This window comes from Bos grunniens, chromosome 8, assembly GCF_055505025.1.
Source record: "Bos grunniens cultivar Pamir isolate PY7600 chromosome 8, Bosgru_T2T1.0, whole genome shotgun sequence".
Lineage (NCBI taxonomy): Eukaryota > Metazoa > Chordata > Mammalia > Artiodactyla > Bovidae > Bos > Bos grunniens.
In genome coordinates, this window is record NC_141172.1 from 18,879,673 (window position 1) to 18,903,965 (window position 24,293).

The 24,293-nt window shown below is 39.3% G+C and overlaps 1 protein-coding gene across 28 annotated transcripts in view; it reads left to right on the plus strand.

Annotated features, from left to right (window-relative positions):
• ELAVL2 (ELAV like RNA binding protein 2) overlaps positions 1-24,293 on the plus strand; it is a 142,019-nt gene that overhangs the window by 46,872 nt on the left and 70,854 nt on the right. For 13 of the 28 annotated variants that reach the window (XM_086414245.1, XM_086414244.1, XM_086414248.1 and 10 more), the window contains exons 2-3: positions 14,931-15,021; positions 17,819-18,062. In XM_086414245.1, the coding sequence (XP_086270371.1) occupies positions 14,950-15,021; positions 17,819-18,062 (316 nt within the window). In that variant the 5' untranslated portion in view covers positions 14,931-14,949. The remainder of the gene's footprint in view (positions 1-14,930; positions 15,022-17,818; positions 18,063-24,293) is intronic. The other 15 variants (XM_086414252.1, XM_086414249.1, XM_086414254.1 and 12 more) reach the window with 3 other exon arrangements.

Here is a 24,293-nt window from a genome sequence, read left to right on the forward strand (position 1 = left end):
CTGGTAAAATGCAAGGTAATTTTTATCTTTTTCTGGGTGGATCACCCCCCTGCCTGCCCCACATCCTGGGGATAAAGCAGCTAATATGTCCCTTCCATTCTTTATGGTCTCAAAATATTTAATTAGATCTGACTTTTTCCTTAGTCTCTGGAAAGGACAGGATATACTTAGTTCTATATGGACAGGATGGTTTTCAGTTAGTCTTAATCGGGGAGTATAACATGCCAAAATAAATCTCCTTTTAAGAGTGTTCTGAATGTAAGTGGCGGTCTTAATTAGGATGTATTAATACACAGAATTGGAGCCTTTTCTTGGGCCATGGCAATGTAGAATCTTAGTTCCCCAACAGGGATCAAACACGTGCCCCATGCACTGGAATGCCAGTAAAGCTTCAGTCCTTTTTATGCTTAGTCCTTGGAATACTTCATAGATAAATAGGTCCAAGATGAAAAATGCTGAGTTTTGAGCAACATGATATATCAAAAGTAGTTAAGATGAATTCATTCCACTCTAGCCCATCCTTGGTGCATCTCTGTGCAGTACCTACGGTGACATTTTCGCATGTTTTATACTAGGGATATTCTTGTCATTTCTATTCTCCCACGCACTTGCCAATATTCTGGTCTTCTGAACCTCTCTGTCACCATAGTAGAAAAGCTGTGCACCCTTCAGTAAGTTTGACCTTTAGGCTGTGATGATCCAGCCCTTGCAGCTCTTGCAGGGACCAGGACATGCAGGCCAAAGAGAAAAGCTGGTGCTGGAGGGAACAGTGGAGAACATGATCCATTTGAAGGGCAACCTGCTGACTCAGAGCTCTGTGGGAATATGGCCTCTGTTGCCAATCTGTTTATTTTTTATTTTTTTAAAGAGAAGCCGGGAATCTATTAAATAAATGTGAAATTGCTAAAATGGTAAAGTTTTATACGTTGAACACTACTAATTAAAAAAAAAAAGACATAAACCAAATAACATATATTTGCAGGTTAAGTCCACCCGCTGGTGTTCAGTTGTGACTCTGACCTCAAGGTCTTGAGCCTGACTGCTTGTTTCTGTCTACCTCTTGGCTTTCCTCCGAGAAGCATATGCATGGTTGTATGTGGTCATTATGAATATTTTTTTGGCTCCCTTTCCTTACAACGTTTAGATGTGATCCTATAACCTGTTAATAACTTTGTGTATGAATTAAACGAAGTCCACTGTTGTCTTATATTTTTCATTTTATTTAAGCATCTGACTCAGCCAGGTGAGAATTTGGGTAATACCTTAATTAGGAAAATTTTTGTCTACCTACCCCACATTTTCTTCCTGCTGGTCACAAGCACTGTTAGTTCCTGTTCGCCACGCCACTGGTGTATGATGAACTGCAGACCACAAAGAGCGTTAAAAGAGCCCTCCCCCGGCTGTTGTCATTTCTGTTAGCCCTATTGATTAGATCTTAGTTCATGTGTAGCCAGTTTTGACAGATAAACAAGAGGATTCATTTGTTTGCCTTTTGGTCAGTTCCTAATGCAGGAGACCAGTCATTTTTAGTCTCAGCAAGTCAAGATATGGGTTATTTTCAGTCCGAACAAAGAGTACTACTGGTGAAATTGTATTGGTGAAATACTGCTGTGTCTTGGCCAGTGATGCATAGTAATTGTTCTTTCTTGATCTGATGGCAGTGAAACTCACTCTAATGAGTGTTCCAGCTCAGAGCAAGTTTTGTCCAGTCTTAATTTACTACTGCTGCTTCTACTTCAATGATTCCCTTCCTCTGTCCTTGCTATTCTTGAAGTACGGAATGAAGAGTATCCTTTTTCCTCAACACACTTCTAAGGCCTGCCAGCCTTTGTCTGTCGTGAATCTTGGGCTTTAGCCTGAGACAAGATAGCTTTAAAAAGCATGCTTGAGTATAGAAAACCACATTTGAAGCCATTCTACTTCCCTTATATTGATGATTCTCAACCAGAGATTGACAATCAGAATCAAGTCAAGAAACTCTTTAAAATTTGTGTGAGAGTGTACTTGAGTAGATCTCCACTCTCTTTACAGAACAAGTGAAAATTTGGGTTTGGGGTTATAGTCTCAAGGATGGCTTGAGAATTTTGTTTGTTTGGCTTGAGGATTTTGTTGTTTGTTTTTAATCTATCTGTGAATAAAATAGTAGCTGATGGTAAAAATGTTTCCTTTTAGGCTGATCTGAAATAGATTGCAGTCATAATTGCTCTGGACTGGTATGTTACTTGTTACATAGTAGGTACTTTTCTGAAAGTCTTGTCTGAGGTAAAATACTGTGCTTTTGCTGCCAAGCAATTTAAGTGTTCAATCTGCTTTAGTGAGAAAATTCTTGTAAAGAAACTTGCTCTTTATATGGGATAAAAGTATGGCAGACAGTGGGTACCAGGAAACTCTTAGTGGTCCTAAATCAGGAAAAATTTTCAGCTTGTGCTTCTTTGTAACTTCATATTTTCCTAATGAGGCAGAAATCCAGTTTAATGTTTAATTGGGAAAGCTGTATATAATCTCTTGTTATCCTTTAGCATTTTAAACACCGGGAAGCAAGATGCTTCATTTCTGCTCAAATATATGTCAGGCTCAGATGTTTAAGTTAGCAGTGGTAGTTTCCATGGCAGCAGTGACTCTGCCCTTTTATCTTTTTCTTAGCACAATATTTAGCATAGGTTGTCCAGAGAGATTATTATTCCTGGCTGTGGGTTCTTAAAGACTTCTGCTGAGCCTTTGACATCTCTGGGTGAAGCTGTGGTCCAGAGAAGCTCCCCAAGGGGTAGGACGTGAGTCTGTTTTGTGTATCCTTGCTTTCATAGCATCTTGCACAGGATACCTGTCACATCTGGTGAATAAGGGGCGTTGCTTTTCTGCCCTGGTGGTTTCTTCTGTACTCCCAGCTTCCTGAGACCTTGGCTGGGCTGGAAGAGAGAGATTAACTCTCGATGTGGTTTTGTTTTTTTACTTTCATGGTGAAGCCTCCTTTGTTTTTAACTGTGATGTGATGACAACGGACCACTCCTGTAGTCCCCTCTCTTCCTTCTGAGGCTTGTGGTGTTTTAACAAAGGCTTGTAGCTAGAAATTTTTTTTTTTTAAAGCTGATTCAACTTGATGCTTGAGCTCATAATAGAAGAATTAGTAGGTGTATCTGGAAAGGGACGTGTGTGTTTGTTAGGGGTGGGGGACTACCTAGAATATGTCTACCTTCCTTCCCCTTCATTGACAACCTGAGGTGACTCTTGCTACTCCAGATGTATAGAGTTGCAATAGAAGGTTTCCTGCTTGTCAGGGAAGGTAAAACCGCATGAAAAAAAATTCCATAAATAAGTGGGAATTTTTTTTTTTTTTTTTTTTTTACTCATTACCTTGAATTGCACTTCTCTGCACTGATGTGCTTTCTTTTATGGGTCCTGTGCACTTTGATCGCAGAAGAGACTGAAGGTGAGTGTGGGCTAATAGCTCAGAGGAGGAGTATCCGTCTTGGGTCTCAGCTTAGCTGCTCACAGAGGGCTTCCTTCCTGGAGGCGTTGTGCCTCCTTTCATGTGCTGAGGATGTTTCCATTCCCAGGAGAAGAAAGGTAGTGAGACTCTTGAGGGTGGAGAGAGGAGGGTGGAGAGAGGAGCGTGAGTATCAGTGGGAAGCAGCCTGGATGTGAGAGGAACCGCTGGGAGATTGTTAGAGCCTCCTGTGTGATGGGGCATGGTGGGTGGGCATTCCCCTGGAGAGGGAGGTGGGGACCAGCTCAAGTGCCGACGATGCCCCCTCTGCAGGCTGAGATGGTACTTTGTAGGCAATGTGGGGTCAGTGTGAAGGCCTGAGAAACAGAAATGGTCCTGGGATGCTGTTTTTAGGTAGATCATAGTAGCAGTGGAATGGAGGGTGGATTGGAGAAGGGACAAGCCCGGAAGCAGAGATCAGGTAGGAGGCTTCAGACATAGTCTCAGCACTGGTTACAAATCCTAGTTCTTCTTCTATTTAATACCTGATTAGACTTTTGAAATTCTGAAATCCATTTGTAAATGGAAGCTAATGTATACAGCTCATAGTGCACGAGATGACTAAGTGGGATTTTTGTCTGTAAAATATGTAGCTTCAAGCCTTTCCTAGACTAAGGAATAAATGCTAATTTTCCTTCCTTGCTTTTCCTTATTTCAGTCATAGGATTCACTAAATTCTGCTTCAGGAGGTGGTCAGATCATCTTTCCTGTAGCAAAAGATCCCTAAATCCTTTGGAGGGTTTAAGAGGATGCCTTATTTATTTTTTATTTTAATTAAACATAAAGCCTAGTGTAGGCTCAGTTGTTCATTCATGTCCGATTCTTTGCGGCCCCGTGGACTGTAGCTCACTAGGCTCCTCTGTCCCTGGGATTCTTCAGGCAAGTATACTGCTTTGCCATTTCCTTCTCCAGGGGAATCTTCCTGACCCAGGGATCAAACCCACGCCTTCTGTCTTCTTGTATTAGCTGGCTTAGGAAATGTTTAAATTCCGGTCATTTTGAAAATCATAAGAGGAGAAAGATGGTGGGAGGCCATGGAGTTGTGTGTGGAATTGTATGGAACACTGATCTGTGAATTGTGGAAACTGTGACAGCATGCAGCACATCTCAGTGTGCAGCTTGTCGAGCTAGATTCTAGAGTACCGCTGTGAATGAGACTCTGTTCCCTTTCTGCCCTGTATTGTAAATAACTCTGAGTATGAGGAGAAGATGCTTGTGTCATCCTTGGAATTCTTAGCTAGTGAGGTAGCAGTTTCTAATCTTAAATAGTAAAGTTCCAAGAGACTGAGCAGCTGATGAGAAGACTAAGTTCAGGAGAGTGGAACCTGTGTACTGCTTTGCGGGTGTGTATGGGCTATACTCTTTAAGATAAAATAGACAAGGCTGTAATTCCGATGTGGAACGTTTAGGCTGTTGGCACTGTATGTACTAATTTGGAGGTCGGGGGTTGAAAATTGCAGCATTTTAAGTAAAAATTCTAATCCTCCTCAGTCACCATTTGTGACCACATGCTAAGTATAGTTTAAGGTAGCATGTGCATCGGGGTCACAGGAGTTGACAGTCATGACCGGGCAGTCTTCACACTGAGCTTTCTGTCCACCCGTGTTCCCTTTTCATGTTGAGAAGCTCCCAGTGCAGCTCTGCACTCTGTTGCCCATTTAAACATGAAAACAAAACAACTGCGCCATAACCTAAAAGACAGGTAAGCAAGTCCTCTATGCCAGCACTTCAAGATGCATCTTCCTTTGCCCAGCAATCATGATAATAGCACTTGAAAATTTGTAAAGTGCACGCACATATTATCTGTCTAAATTATATGCATATAATTGAAGCTTTTATAGAAAACAAGCCTCTTTACTTCCTCTGCCTCTTACCAGAGTAGAAATAATTCAAAAGCTAGATTAAAACATTTTTTTTTCTTGTTAAAATATAGCATTTGATCGCACACGTGCCCCCCTTCCCCACTTCAAACCTATAGGAGATGCTTCTCTTCAACTTTGGAACTATGTATGTACATATGTAAACAGGTTCTGTACTTCATGCTCACACATTTGCTTCATTGTCCATTTGTACAGTAGGGGGACTTGGCCCAGTGCACTTTGAGATACATTCAAGCGTTTACTTCAAATGTGCTTTAGCTTAGTGATAAGGTAACTTGTGAAGTGGGAAGTCTGACAGCAGTTGAAGTGACAGTCATTGGCAGGGAACCCAAGCACCTTAACTCCTTTTCGTGCTGGAGAGAGCTTTGAGTCCTTTGTTTTCTGTGTCTGAAAGTGCACACTTTCCAACATCTTAAATGTTGAATCCGTCTGCTGAGAATTTTTTAAAATTAATTTTTATTGGAATATAGCTGCTTTACAATGTTGTGTTAGTTTCTCGTGTACAGCAGAGTAAATCAGTTATACGCATACGTATATTCCCTCTTTTAGATTTCCTTGCCGTTTAGGTCACCACGGATCACTGAGTAGAATTCCCTGTGCTATAGAGTAGGTTCCCATTAGTTACCTGTTTTGTACATAGTAGTGTTATATATAAACATGAACTCTTTTGTAGGCAGCAGATTAACCAGAAATTTACTTGTGACCCTCTCCTTTAGGCCCCCTCCCCCAATTGGAATGTCTAGAAGTGAAAATAACACTTTATCTGAATGCAGATTCTTGCCCCTTCCCGAAATGCCGTAAATAACCAGAAGCTTTTGTACTTGTTTTTCCTAGCTGGGATGTAGCTTTTTAAGAACACCATCTTTTGAGGAGGAGGGGAAGAGAAGATGGACCAAAGGAAATAAAGTATCTTTCTTAGTGTGAATCATGTTTTTTAAGATGCTCCAACTTTCTGTGCTAAATAATTCATAGTGGTGTTGCTAAATCAAATGTAGCTATCTCTTGGGAGTCTCAGGACTTCAACATCAACTGAAAAGAAAAATACATTGCATAGGTGAATACCAGTGAAGTGTTCCACTTGCCAGGAGAGGAAAGAAGCTGGCCCTCTGTGCTGACCAAGGTTTATGCTCCCACAAATCCTACTGTGGACGGGGGAGAGCCCCTTGGTCATGTCTAAAGGTAGTATCTAGTATTTTCAGTTTCTTTAAAGTTCAACAGAAGTATTTGTAGCCTCCCAGCATTATGAAGAAAACATTTCTTGTTCTGTTGACATTTTATTTTGTTCACTTTAGTTTGGTATAAGCTACTTGGGGTTAAACACTTAACTATAGTTTTTGGTTTTCTGTGTGTACATTCTGCCAGATGACACTTAAGAGTAAAATAACCTTAGTGGCCAGATGGAGTATTGTGGCCCTTTATAACACTTCTGAGTTAAAAAACAATATTTGTGACTGTAAACCTTCCTTGTCTTTTATATTCCCTTTAAGACTAGGCATACTTGCTCTTTTGGAGCTCGAATATGACAGTATTTTAGTGGCTGTATCCTACAGAGGAGCTATGTTTTTAACCTACCTAATGAAAACACTCAACTACTGGGATTAATTTGAGGATTTCCAATCAGCCTTTTACAATTTGTACAACCCTGAGGGGGTTCTCCTTAGCTATGACTTTTGCAGAAGAATGTGAAGTTAATCCAATTTCTATGTTGATTACTACTTTAACTGTCTTAATTTAGCAATTCAAATTTATCTGCCTTTTCCAAACAAGAACCCTGCTACAAAACTGTGGGAGTAGTTGATTTTCTTCTTACTATGTTCATGTCCTATTTTAGGTTCTACAGCCAAATAATGGCGTAGAAATTAATAATGCCCACTGAGGTTGGAATGATTCATCACTAGATGACAGTGTATTCTAGCCTGTAACCAAGATTAAACTCACCCCTGGCCTGACCTTGACTACTGTGGAGAGGGGTGGGTGGGTGGGTGGGTGTGTGTGTGTGTGTGTGTGTGTGTGTGTGTGTAACCCTGTTGAAGATTATAGATTTAAAGTTTAATTACATATCACAGAAATGTAAGTTATTCTCATTATTTTCATGCATCATCTACTTTGTTTTACCTTTTGGGGTGAACTTTTGAGGGTTTTCTTTTTGAACTCTGAGCCTTAGGGGCTGTCGTAGGTTACAAATCAGTGGCTGACATATTACTGAGAGTTGCATCTTTTGAATTATTCTGGTTTTTATAGATTTTGCATTTGCTATTAAATGTTTCACTTGCAGAATTCTTTTAAAGACTCCATAGATAAAGTGAATAACTCTTGATTTAATATTTTTAAACTCAGATTTTCAAATGTTGGATTTCTTTAAGGAGATCTACTCCCAAAGTAAGACGCTAACTTTCTATAAAAGCTAATCCTTTTCTTAATCATCATGAATTCTTAGTGGCCAGAAAGATGAATTGATTCGAATGTGAGTAGTTAGAATCTAAAGCAGTTTCTCGATAATGGATTTAAATAGTTGGTTGTTGTTGTTCAGTCGCCTAGTCGTGTCTGACTGTTCGTGGCTCCATGGACTGCAGCGTGCCAGGCTTCCCTGTCCCTCACCATCTCCTGGAGTTTGCTCAGAGTCCTGTCCATTGAATCGGTGATGCCATCCAGCCATCTCATCATCTTCTTACTGATGTAATTAAACTAACGCATTGATGACATGTTTCCTGCTGGGTTTGTCCACTTCTCCCCTGGTATCACCCTGATTGGAATCACTGTCATCCTGCATCTTGGTTACTGCAGTTGTTTCTTGGTTGGTCTTCTTGTTTCCAAAGTTGCTGAGCTCTCCCACACAAACATGCCCAGTTTATTTTCACAGTAGCCACCTTTTCTGCTCAAAACCTTTTCTATGGTTCACTTTCTTGTGGCGGCCTTTGATGAAGTTGAGGATAACTGCCCCAAAGTATGTTACTTTGGCATATTTAATATCTTAAGCTGAAGGAGTTTGAGAAAATAACAGAAGTAGAAAGGTCATTCTAACCTCCTCCCTCTCCTTTCTTCTCTGAAATAGGTAGTAAAATTCCCATGTTGAAGGAACCCTCCCTGTACTAAGAGGAAGGAAGGCATTCTTAACATCAGTACAGTGACTTGGGGCCTGGAAATCTTGAACCAGCATACTTTGTTAAACTAACCCTTATCTTCCTACTTTGGGCTTTCCTGGTAGCTTAGCTGATAAAGAATCTGCTGGCAATGTAGGAGACCCTAGTTCAATTACTGGGTCAGGAAGTCCCCTTGGAGAAGGGATAAGCTAACCACGCCAGTATTCTTGGTCTTCCCTGGTGGCTCAGCCAGTAAAGAATATGCCTGTGGTATGGAGACCTGGGTTAATACCTGGATGGGGAAGATCCCCTGGAGGAGGGCATGGTAACCCACTCCAGTGTTCTTGCTTGGAGAATCTCCATGGACAGAGAGGAGCCTGGCGGGTCCCAGTCCATGGGGTCGCAAAGAGTCAGACGTGACTGAGCGACTAAGCACAGCACATCTTCTTAGTTCCATCCTTATCACTCACTACCCCCAACCCAAACCGCCGTCTAGTCAAGTCTTTACACATCTGTTGTTTCTTTATCTAAGAGAGGTATATAAACTTCTTGCTCAGATTACTTCTCTCTTGTGAAGGCTCCCGTGTACATGTATAAATAAATTAAATAAAATTTGTATGATCTTCTCCTATTAATTTGTCAGTCTAATTTGCAGACCCAGCCAGAACCCTAAGAGTGTTGAAGGAAACGTCTTCCTCCTCTACACCTCAAAGGTCCTGTATGTCTGGCTTTCCACCTCTTAGACTCATCTCTCTCTAGCCTCCTCCTAGCTTCACCCTGGCTGGTCTCTGCCTGGTTTGTCTTCGAGATATCCCCATGGGGATGTATTTATTTGCTTATAAATCTTTAACAAACTAACCATAAACTTGGTGCTTAAAACAACACGGATTTATTAGCTTGCAGTTCTGAAGGGCAGAATCCCGTGACATGGGTCTCTTGGGCTATCATCAGGGTATTGGCAGGGCTGCATTCCATCTGGAGATGCTGGGGGAATCTTTCCCCTTGCCTTTTTCAGCTTCTGGAGGCTGCCCACATTCCTTGGTTGATGGCTCCCTTCCATCTTCAAAGCCAGTGACTGTGGGTTGAGTCTTTTTCAGGTTGTATCACTCTGATACCAGCTCTCCAGCCTCCGTTTTCCATTCATGTGGACTCTTCTGATTACCCTGGGCCCAACTGATAATCCAGGATAATCTTCCCATCTCAGGGCCATCTGATGAGCAACATTAATTCCATATGTATGTTAATTCCCTGTCATGTAATATAGTCACATATTTCAGAGTTGAGGGTGTGGGCATCTAAGGTGAGCTGATATTCTGCCCACCACAGGGGTGCTTCAGATCAGATCAGATCAGTTGCTCAGTCGTGTCCGGCTCTTTGCGACCCCATGAATCCCAGCACGCCAGGCTTCCCTGTCCATCACCAACTCCCGGAGTTCACTCAGACTCACGTCCATCGAGTCAGTGATGCCATCCAGCCATCTCATCCTCTGTCATCCCCTTTACCTCTCTTTTAAATCTTGCCTGAAGGCTCATCTTCTCACTGAGATCTCCTGTTTAATACTGGAAACTGTCCATTCTTTATCTCCACATTTTCAGCCCTCTTACTCGGCTCTACATTTTCTTTTATTCCAAAGCACACTTATTTCCAGCTAATACACAGTTTTATATATGTGTACACCTCCTGTTGCAGATGTACACTCCAGGATATTTCTTCACTGCTGCCTCTGAAGCATGTAGGACAGTCCTTAGTTTGTGGGCGTTGTGAACTAATGTTTGTTGAACGAATGGGTGAATGAACAGAGGGTGAACCTTAAGCAAATCTTTTTCACAGGATCTTTGCTTTCGTGTTGCCCGGCATGGAAGCCTGATACGGACCTAGAATGAAGGGGAGGACTTGGGAGCGACCCCTAAACTCACACTTTACTCTCTCACCTCAAAGCTTTTAATTCTGCCAGCTCTAGAACTACAAAACCTCAGAAATCAGAAAGACTGGCGTCAGAAGGACTCTGTAGGAGCCATAAAGGGCCAAGAGACAGAGAAATGTTCGCATTCGCTGCCAAAGAACATTCTCCCTGTGAGTCCTGCAGCTGTCTGGGGCAGTGTCTCTGGCAGCTCTTGGACCCTTGTTGGCCCCAAGGCGAAAAATCTGAGCTCGACAAGGCTGAAGAATCCATGGAGCTGGAGGCAGCTAAAATGGTATGGGAGTGGGGCGGGGAGTTGACAGGGATTCCAGGATTGAGGATATCCCATGAAATGTAAAGCTGCAAACCTTTATTCCTTTAGGAACCACATAGCAAAGTGAAGGGGTTTAAAGAAAACAAAGAAATGGCTTATTCTTGTAGCCAACATGCCAGTGCCATGATTTGAGTGCTTGGTTGACCCTTCTGTTGTTTTAATTCAACAAAGCCGAAATGTATCCTGAAAATGCCATTTTAGTGATTTGAATGGGAAAGATAAAACATTCTGTAGGCATGGTGTTTGCTAGACAGATGACCCACCTTGCTGCTTACCCAGCTCTCATTTGTGAACTCTAATTATTCACTTCGCTGATTATTTCGAGAGCTTTAGCTCCTTGCCTTGAGTTCCTCAAAGGAACATGCCTTTTGGCCATAGCTGCTGCCTTTTTTTTGTGGTGGGTTCTGCTCTTAAACTAGAGATACTGTTTCCTTTCTCCTTGTGACTTGGCCTTTAGAGAGGTTTGATGTCGTCTGAGGAAAAGCTTTGCACTATACTGATGCTGCCCTGGTTCTGTGTTAGTCAAGAACCCTCTTCCTGTAAATGAATATCCAAGGTCACTCCATCCAAGCCAGACCATTTGAGTATGAGATACTTATCCTTGCCTCTAGCTGTGATTCTTTTTAGAGATCTTACCTTTTGTTTGCTTGTTATGTTTTCTAGTCTCTATCAGTTAAAAAACCCTTTGTGATCTGTAACTTAATCCCGATGTATTTTTTAGGTACTTTTGAGTTAAAATTTAGTGTTTTTTCACTTCTACCTGTACTTCTGCTGGTTTGTTTGAAGTTAGACCCAGGTTCCAGACGCCACAGCTCGATGACGCTGTTGGCCAGAGGCTTGGAACACATTTGTACCATGTTTTTGGATTTGTCTTGGTTTCTGGCTTTTTTGTAGTGGTCAGGTAGCCATAGCAGGCTCTTGAAATGACAGTATACAACTGATCACTCAAAAGATAGTTTCCTTTGTTGTGCCATTTAACAAGAATTTAGATTTTAATGGGTGAGGATGGCTAATGCAATACGCCAAAAAAATGAAAATATGGTTTCATAATTATCTGTGGTTCGAAATACCTGAAGTGAGATAGAAAAACAAGCTACCAAGTTTGCATATTATTTACAGAGGTGATTGCCCTTTCATGCTCGAGTTTTGTTTTTGTTTCCTAAAGGAACTGCTCTTGACCTTAAGTATATTTTTGATTGCTTAGTATGTACAAATCCCGGAGCTGGATATGGAATAGGTGTGACTTGGGGGCCTTCCTGGCAGATAGAACTGTACAGGCAAAGCCAGAAGAAGGTATGGTCTTCAGTGTACTGTGACTGCATGGAGGACAAGGAGCAGTTCATATTTTTAGATGCTTGACTAAGTAGCCTGGTGAAAGCAGTTGTCAAGGATCTCAGATGTCTGTAGACTCTTCATATTAGCTGTTTGCACTTTATTTGCTAGGCAGTGGAGAACTATTGAGAGTTTAGGAAAGTCTGTTGGAAATAGTGTAACGTGTGAATGAGGATGATGAGGGAAGGTTTGGGAGGCTGTAATTTGGTGGTCCAGATAAGAGATGAGGGCTCAGATCAGGATGGTCTACGTCTCAGTGGACTGGCTGGTGCAGATAGATAGTCCTCATGAGAATTGTGCAGTAGGCTTTTCTGTGACTTTAAACCACACAGATCTGATCCCTGAATCAAGTGGGTTCTAGGTCTTGGAAACTTTTTTCCCCCTAGCAGATGGTGTACTTAATGAGAATTCTCAGACTGTCTTGATTAGCTGTCTGTCTTGTTTGGTGGCTGTCTGAAGGAGGTTTGAAAATAGGAAAGAAGCTAATTAGTTTTCAGAATTTTTTTATTAGGAAGTTTGGAAAATAGGGACTTTGCTTTTTTTCTTCATATGACCAGGAAGCTGTTAGTCCTAGCTGTGAGCAAACAGTAGCATTGGTTTCCCCAAATCCATTATTGCAAGAAACTTAAGATATTAAAGTATACAGAGGGCCATTTAAGTAAAAACCAGGGTGGGGGGCAGGAATTCATTTAAAAAGTCTTTTTGGAAATTTGAAAGTAAACTAGGAATGAAAACATAAAGGCCACTTCTTCCCCTGCCCTCCACCCCACCCTTTAAAATCCATGTTCCCACCAAGCTGACACCTCGAGGATCTTTATCTCTCAGAACCAGGGAAAGTTTAGAATAGTCTAGGTTGATCTATGCCCAAGTGTCTTTTCATAAATGATTTCATGAAGAATGACAGGAGAAAAAGTAGTCTTAGTTGGCACAATTGATGTCTAAATTAAGAGGGGAACATACATTGAAACACTTTCTTTAAGCTTTAAAATTAATGGTTCTATGTTGCTGGAATATGGCCTTTTATTTTGCTTCCAAAGAGTTTCAGAGCCAGTAGAATCTATAAATAGTGCACAGCCTGGTTGTCTGTGGTAGACTGAGTAGAGCAGAATTGCCTGTCCTTAAGTGAAGGGGAAGTAGCTTTACATTTTTAGTAACTGAATTGTTGGCCAGCATAAAGGTAAGGGCCATGTGAGCAACTTATTTATAACTTCCCATAAAGGTATGTGTCTGCCTCAAGCAGAGAAACTGTCTGGGGTGCTTGAAATGTAAAAGTGCAGTAGAATCATTTTCCATACACAGCCTTCCTAGCTAGTTGGTGCAATAAAGTGATTGTTCGCCTCCCTGGGGCTTTCAGAAAGAGGGGTGTCAATAGATTAGCTCGTTAGCGTCCACTTCCTGTGGAATGGAAGGGATGAGGCCATTAAATTTGAATCTGTGGTTTTCTGTAGTGACGAATGTTTAGATATTAACTCCTCAGGGTATGGAGGACATGCATTTAAGCTTGATTTAACCTGTTGGGCGTGGTCCTCCTAAATGGTCTACCTGTGTAGCCTAACCGCAATTAGATTCTTATCAAAATATCGATACTTCATGGCTATGAAAGCATCTTATTTTTTCACAGGTTCAGTTCAACTATAAGTAGTGCTTTTTCTTTTTGTAAAATAAAGAACATACAATCAGACCGAATTCCCTGGTAACAGTGGGAGAAGGGAAGAAGAGTAAAACATTTTTATGGCATCCCTTAAAGAGTATGGTAAACCCTTTAGGTAGATGCCAGAATATGGAATCCATCGTCACATGTTACAAATTTCATCACATATGCATCAGGGGTAAATCATGTGCAGCCAGGTTTAACTCTAAGGATGAAATTTTTATAATCATAAATATGCAAGTAAAAGACCTTTTCAGCCCTCGTCTGTTGCTTATTTATTTTCATAGACCGAGTTTTTCTGAATATTATGTTGACCATTAAAGTAGCTGCATATATGGCTAAAATGTAAACTTTGGTTTCTTTGCCAATTTTGTGACTCTGTTTAGTATTGGAGCAAGTTGTATTAAGTGGTAAATGGCCCATTAACCATATTGGAGTCCTCATAGCAGCTCTTATTTCAAATTGTGCTGGCTTTACAATTTACATATTAAAAAATGTTCACTTGATTTTGTTCAGGGACAAAGCTGACATCCTATATAAACATTACTCCAAACAGTCCTGTTTATTGGTCCAATTATTTCAATTGAAAGATGCTGGTTTACTGCATCTTAGTGTATGTGAAGGGAACTTCCCTGGTGGCTCAGATGGTAAAGCATGAACTATTCTCAGCAAAACTGTTAGAGATCCTTTGACTGTAGTGGCAGAATAACCTCACAGGGTTTCAATTCACTTTTAATTTTAAGCTCCAGGATTAAGGATCATTTATAGTATAATGTAACAGTGTGGGCAAATATAGCTTTTCTTAATGCCCTTCTGATATTTGGGGGAAAGAATGTTTTTATGCAAGGCATTCACTAATGAATTACATGACTGCCTTTTCTCACTGTAAATATAATTTCATTCACATTTCCTCCCTTCTCCCACATCCTTAAGAGATAGGACAGCATGCAGTGTTTTGCTTCATTTTATTATGAAAAAAAATTTTTTTTAAGATGTGGTTTAAGGTAGTGCTTTAGGATAGATGCCAAGGTAACTAGTTAATACTGTTTTAAAATCAGGCTCTTAATTAAAAATGCTTAATTTGTGCAAGAAAACTACATGTTAAAATGAATTTGGAAAGATTAGATTGGAATTGCCTCAAATTCAATTAAGCCACACTGCATGGACGTGCTGGGAATATCAATACAATCACTGTAAATTTTGTACAAACTGATTTGTTGCATTATCTTGCTCATCTAACATACGGTACTTTTTGTGTCCATATTGCAGACGGCAACTCCAAACTAACATGGCAGTCAGACTGTGTGATGTGGCTTCTCTGCTTAGAAGTGGTTCGTGGGCAGCAGAGCCTTGGACCGGGGTCTGTGGGATTTTTCTTAAATTCTGTAGGCTACTTTTTTTTAGCATGTTGCAGGAGTGCTGAGGCCATACCAAACACTTGAACTTTTCATTTGGCATACGAATTATTCTTACATTTAACCTATTGCGGTATGGCCATCATTAGGATGTAAAGCACATTGCAATTTTAGTGGTATATGTAGTATCAGAACCTGCTTTTGTATGTAACTTTTATTATCTTAATTAGGATTTAGTGCAGCCTCAAAAGAGTGACAAGCTTTTTTAAAAACAAAAAACAAAAGTTTTGGTATGGTCTGAATACTAAGTTACCATAATTTTTTCATTCTGTTTACTATGTATTTTTTTGGTTACTAAATTTTGAAGTTATTTACAATTCCTGATGCTTAAAAAAATGTCAAAATTGTAAATCTGGCTGAAAATTATTTGCCCAGTAACTGTTGAAAGAGTTTGCATTCTGTGAACAGTTGTGTTGAGCCTATCAATGGAATATGCATTATTTGTAAAATATAGCACATTAGTATCATTTTATTCTGAGCAGATGGTCCTATAGCTGAGAGATGCTGTAATTTTCAGCGCACACAGCCTACTGCAGCTGTTCACTTGAATGTTGGCTTAGGAGCTCATTCTTGCCACCTGAGCATGGAAATAAATGTGCAATTAAGTGAGGAGTGTTTGTTGTCCCTGCTAAATCCTGCTAATTTCAGTCAATGAACATTTTATATTTCAAATGCCATCCCAGTGAGCTTTAGTCCGAATCTTGTATTTGGGTCTCATGTAGTCTCCACATATACCCTAAGTTTTTGATTAGTGATTTGTTTTAATTGGCCTTGGCCACTCTCATCTTGCAGATCATTGTTTTCCTGACTGCTGGACAAAGGTTAATCTCACATACATTTTCCTGTGGAAAGAGTGACCCTGGGCTAATATTCTATAAACTGGAACGGTTATGCTTTATTAGCAAATCTGAAACCTCCTTTCGCAGTTTCAGATAAATTGGTTAATTACAATAAAATGCATACCTTGAATTGCTTCCGGTTGTTTTTTTTCCCCCAATACAGATTTCCAAAGGTTTCTTTATTTCTCTTCACCTCCCTAAAGTATTCTCTGAAAATACATACTTGAGATAGGTAGTTTCTAGCTTGCAGAGTAAAGAACCCATTTCTTTTGAAAAGGAAATGAAGTTTTGGAAGGGGTTATAGTTGGTTTGACATTTCATAGATAGGCTGGATTTTTGTCTCCTGTTTTTTATCCTGACAGCACGGCTCTTGTCCAGTCTGACCAGTCTCAATCTGTTCAGTTGACCAGTCGCAATCTACCCTGTGCTGCCTTCTTTTATAAACATCTCTTGGCAGTAGAGTTCTTCCTGTTTGCTTATCCATGGTTATGCCCTTTTATTTTTCTTAGGCAATATGCTTTTTAAAAGATATTTTTCCCCCTCTTTTCTTGTAACAGCCTTTGCCTCTACTTTGCTTTTTAAAAAAATTTTTTAAATTTTACCTCAAATTCTTTGCCTTTTTATATGTTAAACCTTCCCTAAAACTAGCATCCTATCAATTCAGGATTGTCAGTTTTGTAGTTCTTTGTGGAACTGAAAGATGGATGGAATATGAAGGGTAATCCTTTCAGTGCTGCTTGGATTTTTGGATTCCCCCACAATATTGGGTTCTAAAGTAGATTGTTTTTGGAAAATGGTTTTAGAGAATTTGGGGCTGTGGTTTGTAACTCTTGCTCAAAGAGCACAGAATTGCTTTTTAGGAAACTAGATCTAAATTTGCTTAGTAAGAGATTTTTAAAGTAGCCTGAACAATTTGAGGCCATTTTCCCCAACTGCTGTTTATTCTGTATTTGGAGTTTATAGAAGATACCTTATCACTTGTGTTTTCAACAGGCTTAGGTGCTCAAATGAAAATTCCTTGGGCTGGTCTGTTTGCAAAAGTTGACGCATTTGCATTGTTGTTCTGGTGAACTAGATAGGTTTTTTTGTTTTTGTTTTTCCTTTTAAAGTCCGAGTCAAGGCAAAATATCACTTGGCATTGTTTGGGGGATTTTATTTTGATGCTGTGGATCATCTGCCTTGTTGGTGATCTTTAGCTGCCAAGGTTGACAAGAATGGCCTGTTAGATTCACAGGGTACACTAAGTACTCAGCTTATTCCCCAGGTTATCCTGCAAACCCTAACATAAGACATTTGCTATTTTCTTATTTCTTACCAATGATAGAGGTATGAGATATTGTCAATTAAAAACATTTTCAATATGTAACCAAAACAGTACATGTTGACAAATTTATAATTTTTCAAAGTGCTCTTGCTCCTTGATTTTAATTAATGGATGTCTGTCAGTTTCGGAATAAACTCCTAGGCTAACTAAATATCTCTGCAAAGTTAGGGTTCTTTTTTTTTTTTAACTTTGTTTCTGGTAGCATGTTAAACACTTTTATTTTCTGGTATTTTTAGTCAGGATTTAATTCTGTGCCCTTTGCTACTAAATTTCCTCAACTCTGTGGACACAGCAGGTGAGTAAGGATTGTGAATAGACCCAGAATGGGGTTCTAGAGAATGTTAAAGATGTAAATTGTGCTTTCGTGCATGTGTGGAATATGTATGTGAAAAATACAGCTGTGATCTTAAATAGCTTAATGTGAAGTAAAAGTTAGCATAGGTGTTGTACTTTTTGAAGCTTTGTTGTAATTTCAGCAGGACGACTTGTGTTTAGTGACAAGCGTTTAAATTTTTGGATGGAATCTCTAATAGTTTGTGAAATATGAATTCTGACATGTCTTGTTTTCTCTGTTTTTAGCAGGTAATTGCTGCCATGGAAACACAACTGTCTAATGGGCCAACTTGCAATAACACAGCCAACGGTCCAACCACCATAAACAATAACTGCTCGTCACCAGTTGACTCCGGGAACACAGAGGACAGCAAGACCAACTTAATAGTCAACTACCTTCCTCAGAACATGACACAGGAGGAACTAAAGAGTCTTTTTGGGAGCATCGGTGAGATAGAGTCCTGTAAGCTTGTAAGAGACAAAATAACAGGTATGCAGTTTTAGATAAGGTTCCTCACATGTAAATGATTATGTTTCACGGTGTGAGAAAATTAAGTTTACTGCTTGTAAATCATTCAGTGCTAGAATTGTACACATCTAGATTTTCTCTCTCTGTTCTCTGGCTACATCAGCACTATGAAACTTTAAGTTTTAGATAGTTTTAAGTTTTTCTTTCAAAGCATAAAATATTTTTATGAGCAGTATATATTTAACTAGACTTTTATATAATCTGAACTATACAATAACATTTTTGAAAATGTTTCAAAGTTGTACGTGTATCTGGAACAGCAAGCATCATGTTAACCTTTAGTTTTGAGCTTGCATGGTTTAACATTTCAACAATGAAATAAGGGGAGAATTGTGTTTAGCAGAGGAAAATGACCTTAAAATGTCCTTTTTCCTTAAGTCTCTGTAGTTCTGCTTATATATGACCAAGTAAATGGTAATACTGACATTGTCAGTGTATAAATACTTGTACAGATACAATTTGAGTATGGCAAGATCTTAGCTTCTGTCTGTTAACAAGGAAAGGAAAAAGTGGTATCTGAGTGCTCCTTTTAAAAGATAAGAATGAAAGGATGAGTAATTTGGGTTTTAATAACAGCACATTTTGAACATTAGGTAGTAGAAAGTCTCTTTAGTATTTTGGAGGATTTGACTAAACTTTTAGAATAAAGCAAAACCTAAGTAAGTGTTTTTGACCATAGATGGGTTGATAGAGGAATTGTTTGCAGACACTGAAAACGGATGAAATGTAGACAGACTGTAGCTTTTTCATGTTAAATATGAATGATGGTCATATCAGATGGTTTATCACCAGAATATTAAACTAAATATTTGAAATAAGCAGTTTGAGAAGCTGGACCAAGAATTTGAACTTTGACTGATCATGTGATCTTGGACATTTCAGCTGTTGGCTTCAGCTTCAGGTTTCCTTGGTAAAATGAGTTAGAAGGCAGAGGAAGGGGTCCCTAGCTAATTTCTGGAGTCAACTGTGACTTTTTGTGGGATGGTACCTTTAGCTGTTCTTTTATCAAGAGAGAAGGGCTTATTGTCTCCAAAGTGACTTGGAGCTGTTAACCTGGGCTTGGCCTTGTGGTCATATTTACTTGAGATGCAGATTGAGGTTCACAAAAAGAATTTATTCATTAAAATCAAGTGAAAACCAAGTAAGACTTGTTTATCATCAATCCATAATTATATTTGAACTAATTATATTATTTAGATGTTCACCATGATAATCAGGAAGGTTTGTTTTTTGTTTTTGAATATTGATAATCAAATGGATAATATTTTTCCACTGCCCCCCAAATCAGTGTGAGCAGTATACATAAAATTTGTTTTTTAAAAAAAAAGTTATTGAAAAGTTGGGAAAAATAGAGAACAAAGACTTTTTATTAACATGTGTCTGTCCTGATACTGAATTTTATGTTTTTAGCAAAACAGCATCTTTTTATGTGTGCATTTTATAGCCGCTTTGACATAAATGTGATAAGTGGTGTTAAGGTTTTAATATAAATGATGAGATTTCTGGTTTGATTGCTTAGTTATCTTATTTAAAAAATGATGCTTGAATTGGTTGTAAAGGTCACGTTTTTTGTTACGATAGATGAAAGCAGTAAACAAATCATACATCCAGTCGTTCAGTCATGCATTGAATTAGGCATTTTCCCACAGGAAACACCTCACAGATTTTCATCTCTTACCTCTGGTCAGTCTTGAATTATCTTACTCTCTGTTAACCTTTTGCTAGAGCTGTTATGTGGCAAAGTTGGATAAATGTGATTTCTTTGTCTTCATGCCCTTAGCTTCTCTGGCTCTGTTTGGAGGGTGGTGATAATAGAACCACAGTGCCGAGTAATATGAAGTAGTGCATGGTTAGGTACTTAGGTGCTGCCAAAGCATGTTAATACTTGGTGTTCATTTCCTTCACTTCCGCACCCCTTGACCTTTTCGTGGAGAGCTGGATAATGAAGGTTTGCATCCTAGTAAAATTCTGTTTAAAATCTCTCACAAGCAAACCGAGTACCCAAGTAAAAGAATAGTAAGCACCAAAGATCAAAAGCTGTTTTTGCTAAGCTTAGTTCCATGAGATTTAGTCATAAGTACTCCTCAAAACAAGTGAACAAGTGTTCCACTAACAGACAAGTTTGAGAAAAACTGCACTCCATAGTTCACTGCTTAAGAACCATACTGCAGATAATTTATATAAAAAATTATGTTAAAATCCTGCAGTAAAGAAACCAGTTTGATCTACTGTTCCACCCATCTTATTTAATCATAGAACTCTGGGGAGGGGGTGCTATCTCCACGACCCTAGAATTCCATTGAACGTGTTACTTTGGAAGTATTTGCTAACTAGTTATCAGACAATCTGTAATTCTGCCATAAAACCTGTTCACATCAATAAAATATGAACATGTTTCATGAAGTGAACATCCATGATAATGAAAGAGTTGAGTAGACCCATTAGAATACTGAGGACCTCTTCTGTTAACCCTGTTTTGACTCGGACCGCTAACATCTTATTCTTGGTATGGGTTAAATCAGCGTTCAGAAGGTTCTGACTCCTTTAGCTTCAAACATGGTTACTTTAGATTTTTTTGTAGTTGTGTTACTCTGAGTTTCTTAGTAAATACTTATATTGAACAAAATAGTACATAGATTTCTGAAACTGGGTTTAGAATTGTTACACTTGGCAAAGTGGGCATATCTTCTGAAGAAACTACTGTTAACATATCTCTGAAAAGGTTTTGAAAAAATCTGTGGGGATTTGAACCCCACTCTGGTATTTAGCATTAGTCATCTTGAGCAGTTTTTCAGTATATGCTTTTACAGTCGGGGCAGAGTTTTTCAGTCACTCTAATTATCCAACTTACTCTATTTCCTGGGGTAGCTAGTGGGCCAGCTCCTGCTATCTAATTTTGTAGGAGCATTTAGTTGATTGGGTTATAAGAAAACTGGGATCACTCTGTGCGAAGAAAATTTAAATCCCCCTCCCCCCACTTTTCACTTATGTTAAGTCTTTATTTAAATAATGCTAAAATTAGGAAACTCTTATCTTAACTACAAAATACCTAGTTAGGAAAGTGTGTGCCTCTTTCCTAAGTCCTAAAAGTATATAATTTTTAGGTTGTGTCAGTGTTAGCAGATTAATCCACTATTTTGAAAATATGAGGATTAGGGAACTACATTAAAAAACATCTTCGGTTTCAAATACAGTAATCTTCTCACTGGTCGAGATGCTGTTTATCACGTCGTTTGTCAGGCCCTTGCTTTGGGCTCATGCCAGCTCTGTGCTCTACCCTGTTTCCCATCTATAGGCATTAAATACGAGACGCTTCCGCTGTTTGTACAGCATGGCTGACGTCGCTTGGACCCTCTGGGTTCTCAAATGCACTTCAGAGTCCTTGACACCTGCTGATGCTGCATTCTAGAGGAGTGAAATGGATTTTGTGATGCAAGGAATGAATAATAGAGCGTTGGAACTGGAAAAACCCTCGAGGTGACCTTAGCCAACTCCCTCACTGACCAGAGATGAGAGGCCTAGGTTTGCTGACATGTCGAGTTCAAGATTACATGTCCATTAAGTGGCAGAGCAGGGACCCTAATTCTGGTTTTCTCATTCTTTCTGAGCATGTCTCCTCCTTGCCTTGTTGTTGGAGGGCCAGAGCTCTTCAAAACCTAAGCATAGGGCCAGCAGTTGAATTTCTAGTGAAACACATAACTTTTCTAGGATCACACAGGGGCATCATCTGGTGAGTGGTGAGTCTTCCACAAAAGGAGAATGGAAGACTTTTGAGGGTCAAGGACTGAGGGATACCTAACAACACGATCATCCATGCTTCTCTAGAAACTTTATAATCCCTGATTGTCAGTTTAGGTAGTCTAGCCCAGTGACTGCACGACCCAAGTCTGGCTGCACATCTTTACCTGAGGGAATTTTTAAAAATAAAGACTTTGGAGGCCTTGAAAATCTGTTGTCAAGAAGGCTCTCTCAGTGATTTGATGGGGCAGTCAATTCAGTATTTAAAGTCTGGTCAGTAGAATACCTGCTTTGGAGTCACTTGGGATGACTGTCAGAAATGCAAGTTCCAGGGCCCTGCCCAGACCTACTTAGGGAATCGGTCTATTCAGGGAGGGCCTGAAATGTGGGAATTACCTGGGAGTTACGGACTTCTTTTTCCTGAACATTTTGCAGGAGATGATAGAGCCAGGGATATCCAGGTTTATCTTATTTCTGGCTGGAAGTGGGTGGGACAGGTGGGTATGATTGCAATGCCCAACTGTATGGCAAACTTAAGTGTCAGATGCTGTTCCCTCTCCAACTTTTGATCTCTTGGGTTTCAGGACTAGAAACATTGAGTGTAGAAGTCACTGGGCTGTGTCTTTACTGAACACCCGACCTGTCCCTAGAAGAGTGTATGTGTGTGTGTGTAGGTATGTATGTGTGCACGTGTGTGTCTGTAAGTGTGTAATCAGTTTTTAAAACTCTAGGGTAGTTTGTTCTGTGGCTGTTAACTTTGCCTTCCAAAAGAGGAGGTAAGAGAATTACAGTTGAAGACCTTAGGAAATGAGTGTTGCTGTTTCACATCTTAATGTGATAGCTTCACTCTTAACCTAGGAATTGTTGAGGTGGGTCCTGTGCTGACCCCATAAGCTGCCAATTAGAAGCTTTCAGACAAAAGGAAAAAACAAAAGGCCAAAACAGACATAAAGAAATACAAATTACAGGGGCCCAGAAGAGGGGCTTTGCAGATGTAGATTATCTCTGGACAGGCAGTGCCTTGGATAGGAACACAGACCTCTTTTTTTCCTCCCTTCCTGAGATCCCATGTGGTGAAGTCTCATACAAAACATGAGGGATGTTAGCTAGGTTTAACTTATGTCTTTGTTGCTTCCTGAGAACTTCAAAGTTAGTTTTTAATGCTGGTTTATTTTATGAGGATTATATGATTTTCAAACTTTATTTTGACAGCATGGTATTTTCTCCTCTTTTTAAAAGCAATCTTAGCTCCTCAGGATTGAAAGAGATAAGTGGTATTTTATTAGTCTAATGCATAACTTCAAATTTAATAGCTTTTTTTTTTTTTTTAACTGTGATGAAGTCAGTCACAGTGAGCCCAAGGCGGTGATGAACATTAATTTGAGAAATGTGGTTTTGTGCATCAGTTGTAGTCTTTAGGTCAGCTGATAGTTGTTAGGTATTCATAGTATCGAGAGGTTAAGAATCCTGATTCTTGTAGACAAGTGGTTGAAAAGAGCAGGATGGTTGAGTGAGTTGGTGGGTGATGGTAGTTTAATAAATACCTCATTTTTGCTGACTCTGGGTGTATTTAGTTAGAAATTTGGCACAAAGGCTGGGCTTATGCCCAGGTGTTCACAAAACAAGAAAGCTTGGCAGCACAGGGTAAATGCATTGCTGCCGAGTATATTAACTGTGGAATATAATACGTTTGAATATGTCCATCTTTAGGTTTTAGTGGCTAAATTTGTATAAAATGAAATTCATATAAAATAAGATGAAATTTATTTTTTCATGGTATTGAAGAAACTATCAATGTGCTGTTGAAGAAACTATTTATTAGTATATCTTAAAATTACTTTTCTGTGTACCCTTGTTTCTTCCAAAAGTCATGACTAATCAGTCATTTCAAAAATCTGATGTTGCAAATTGAGCTTTTTATAAAGTTTCAGGGGAAAACTATAAAATTTATTCTTTTAGCTTTGTTTTTCCACTCAGACCTTTAACTTGGTGTTTTGTAGAATAATTTTCAAAGTGTCAGTATTGATTATAGGATTTAAGAAACTAAATACATCGATTTTTAAATTTTAATTTTTTATTCATTGTCAGGGAGAAAAAACTTTTTCTGTACCCTCTTAATTTGCAAGCCCCCAATTACTGAACCTAACAAAAGACAGGTTACACAGTGTTATATGTCCACTGTATCTCAATAAAATCAGGGAGAAAAGGGCTTACCAGAAGTGGCAATATGGTTTTTACTAATATTTCACATGCATTGGAAGTTCACAGAAAAGAACTGAAACAAAGAAGTGACTAGTCTCTGGGGCTTGTATGCCATTTTAATAAAACAGAGGGGATTTGGGTTCTGAGAGTGGATAAACTGCAGGTAATGACCAAGAAGATATATAGGGGAACCTAATGGAAGATGAGAACGGTTTTAGCAGGGTTTATTTATGCAGCTTCAACTTGGTGCTG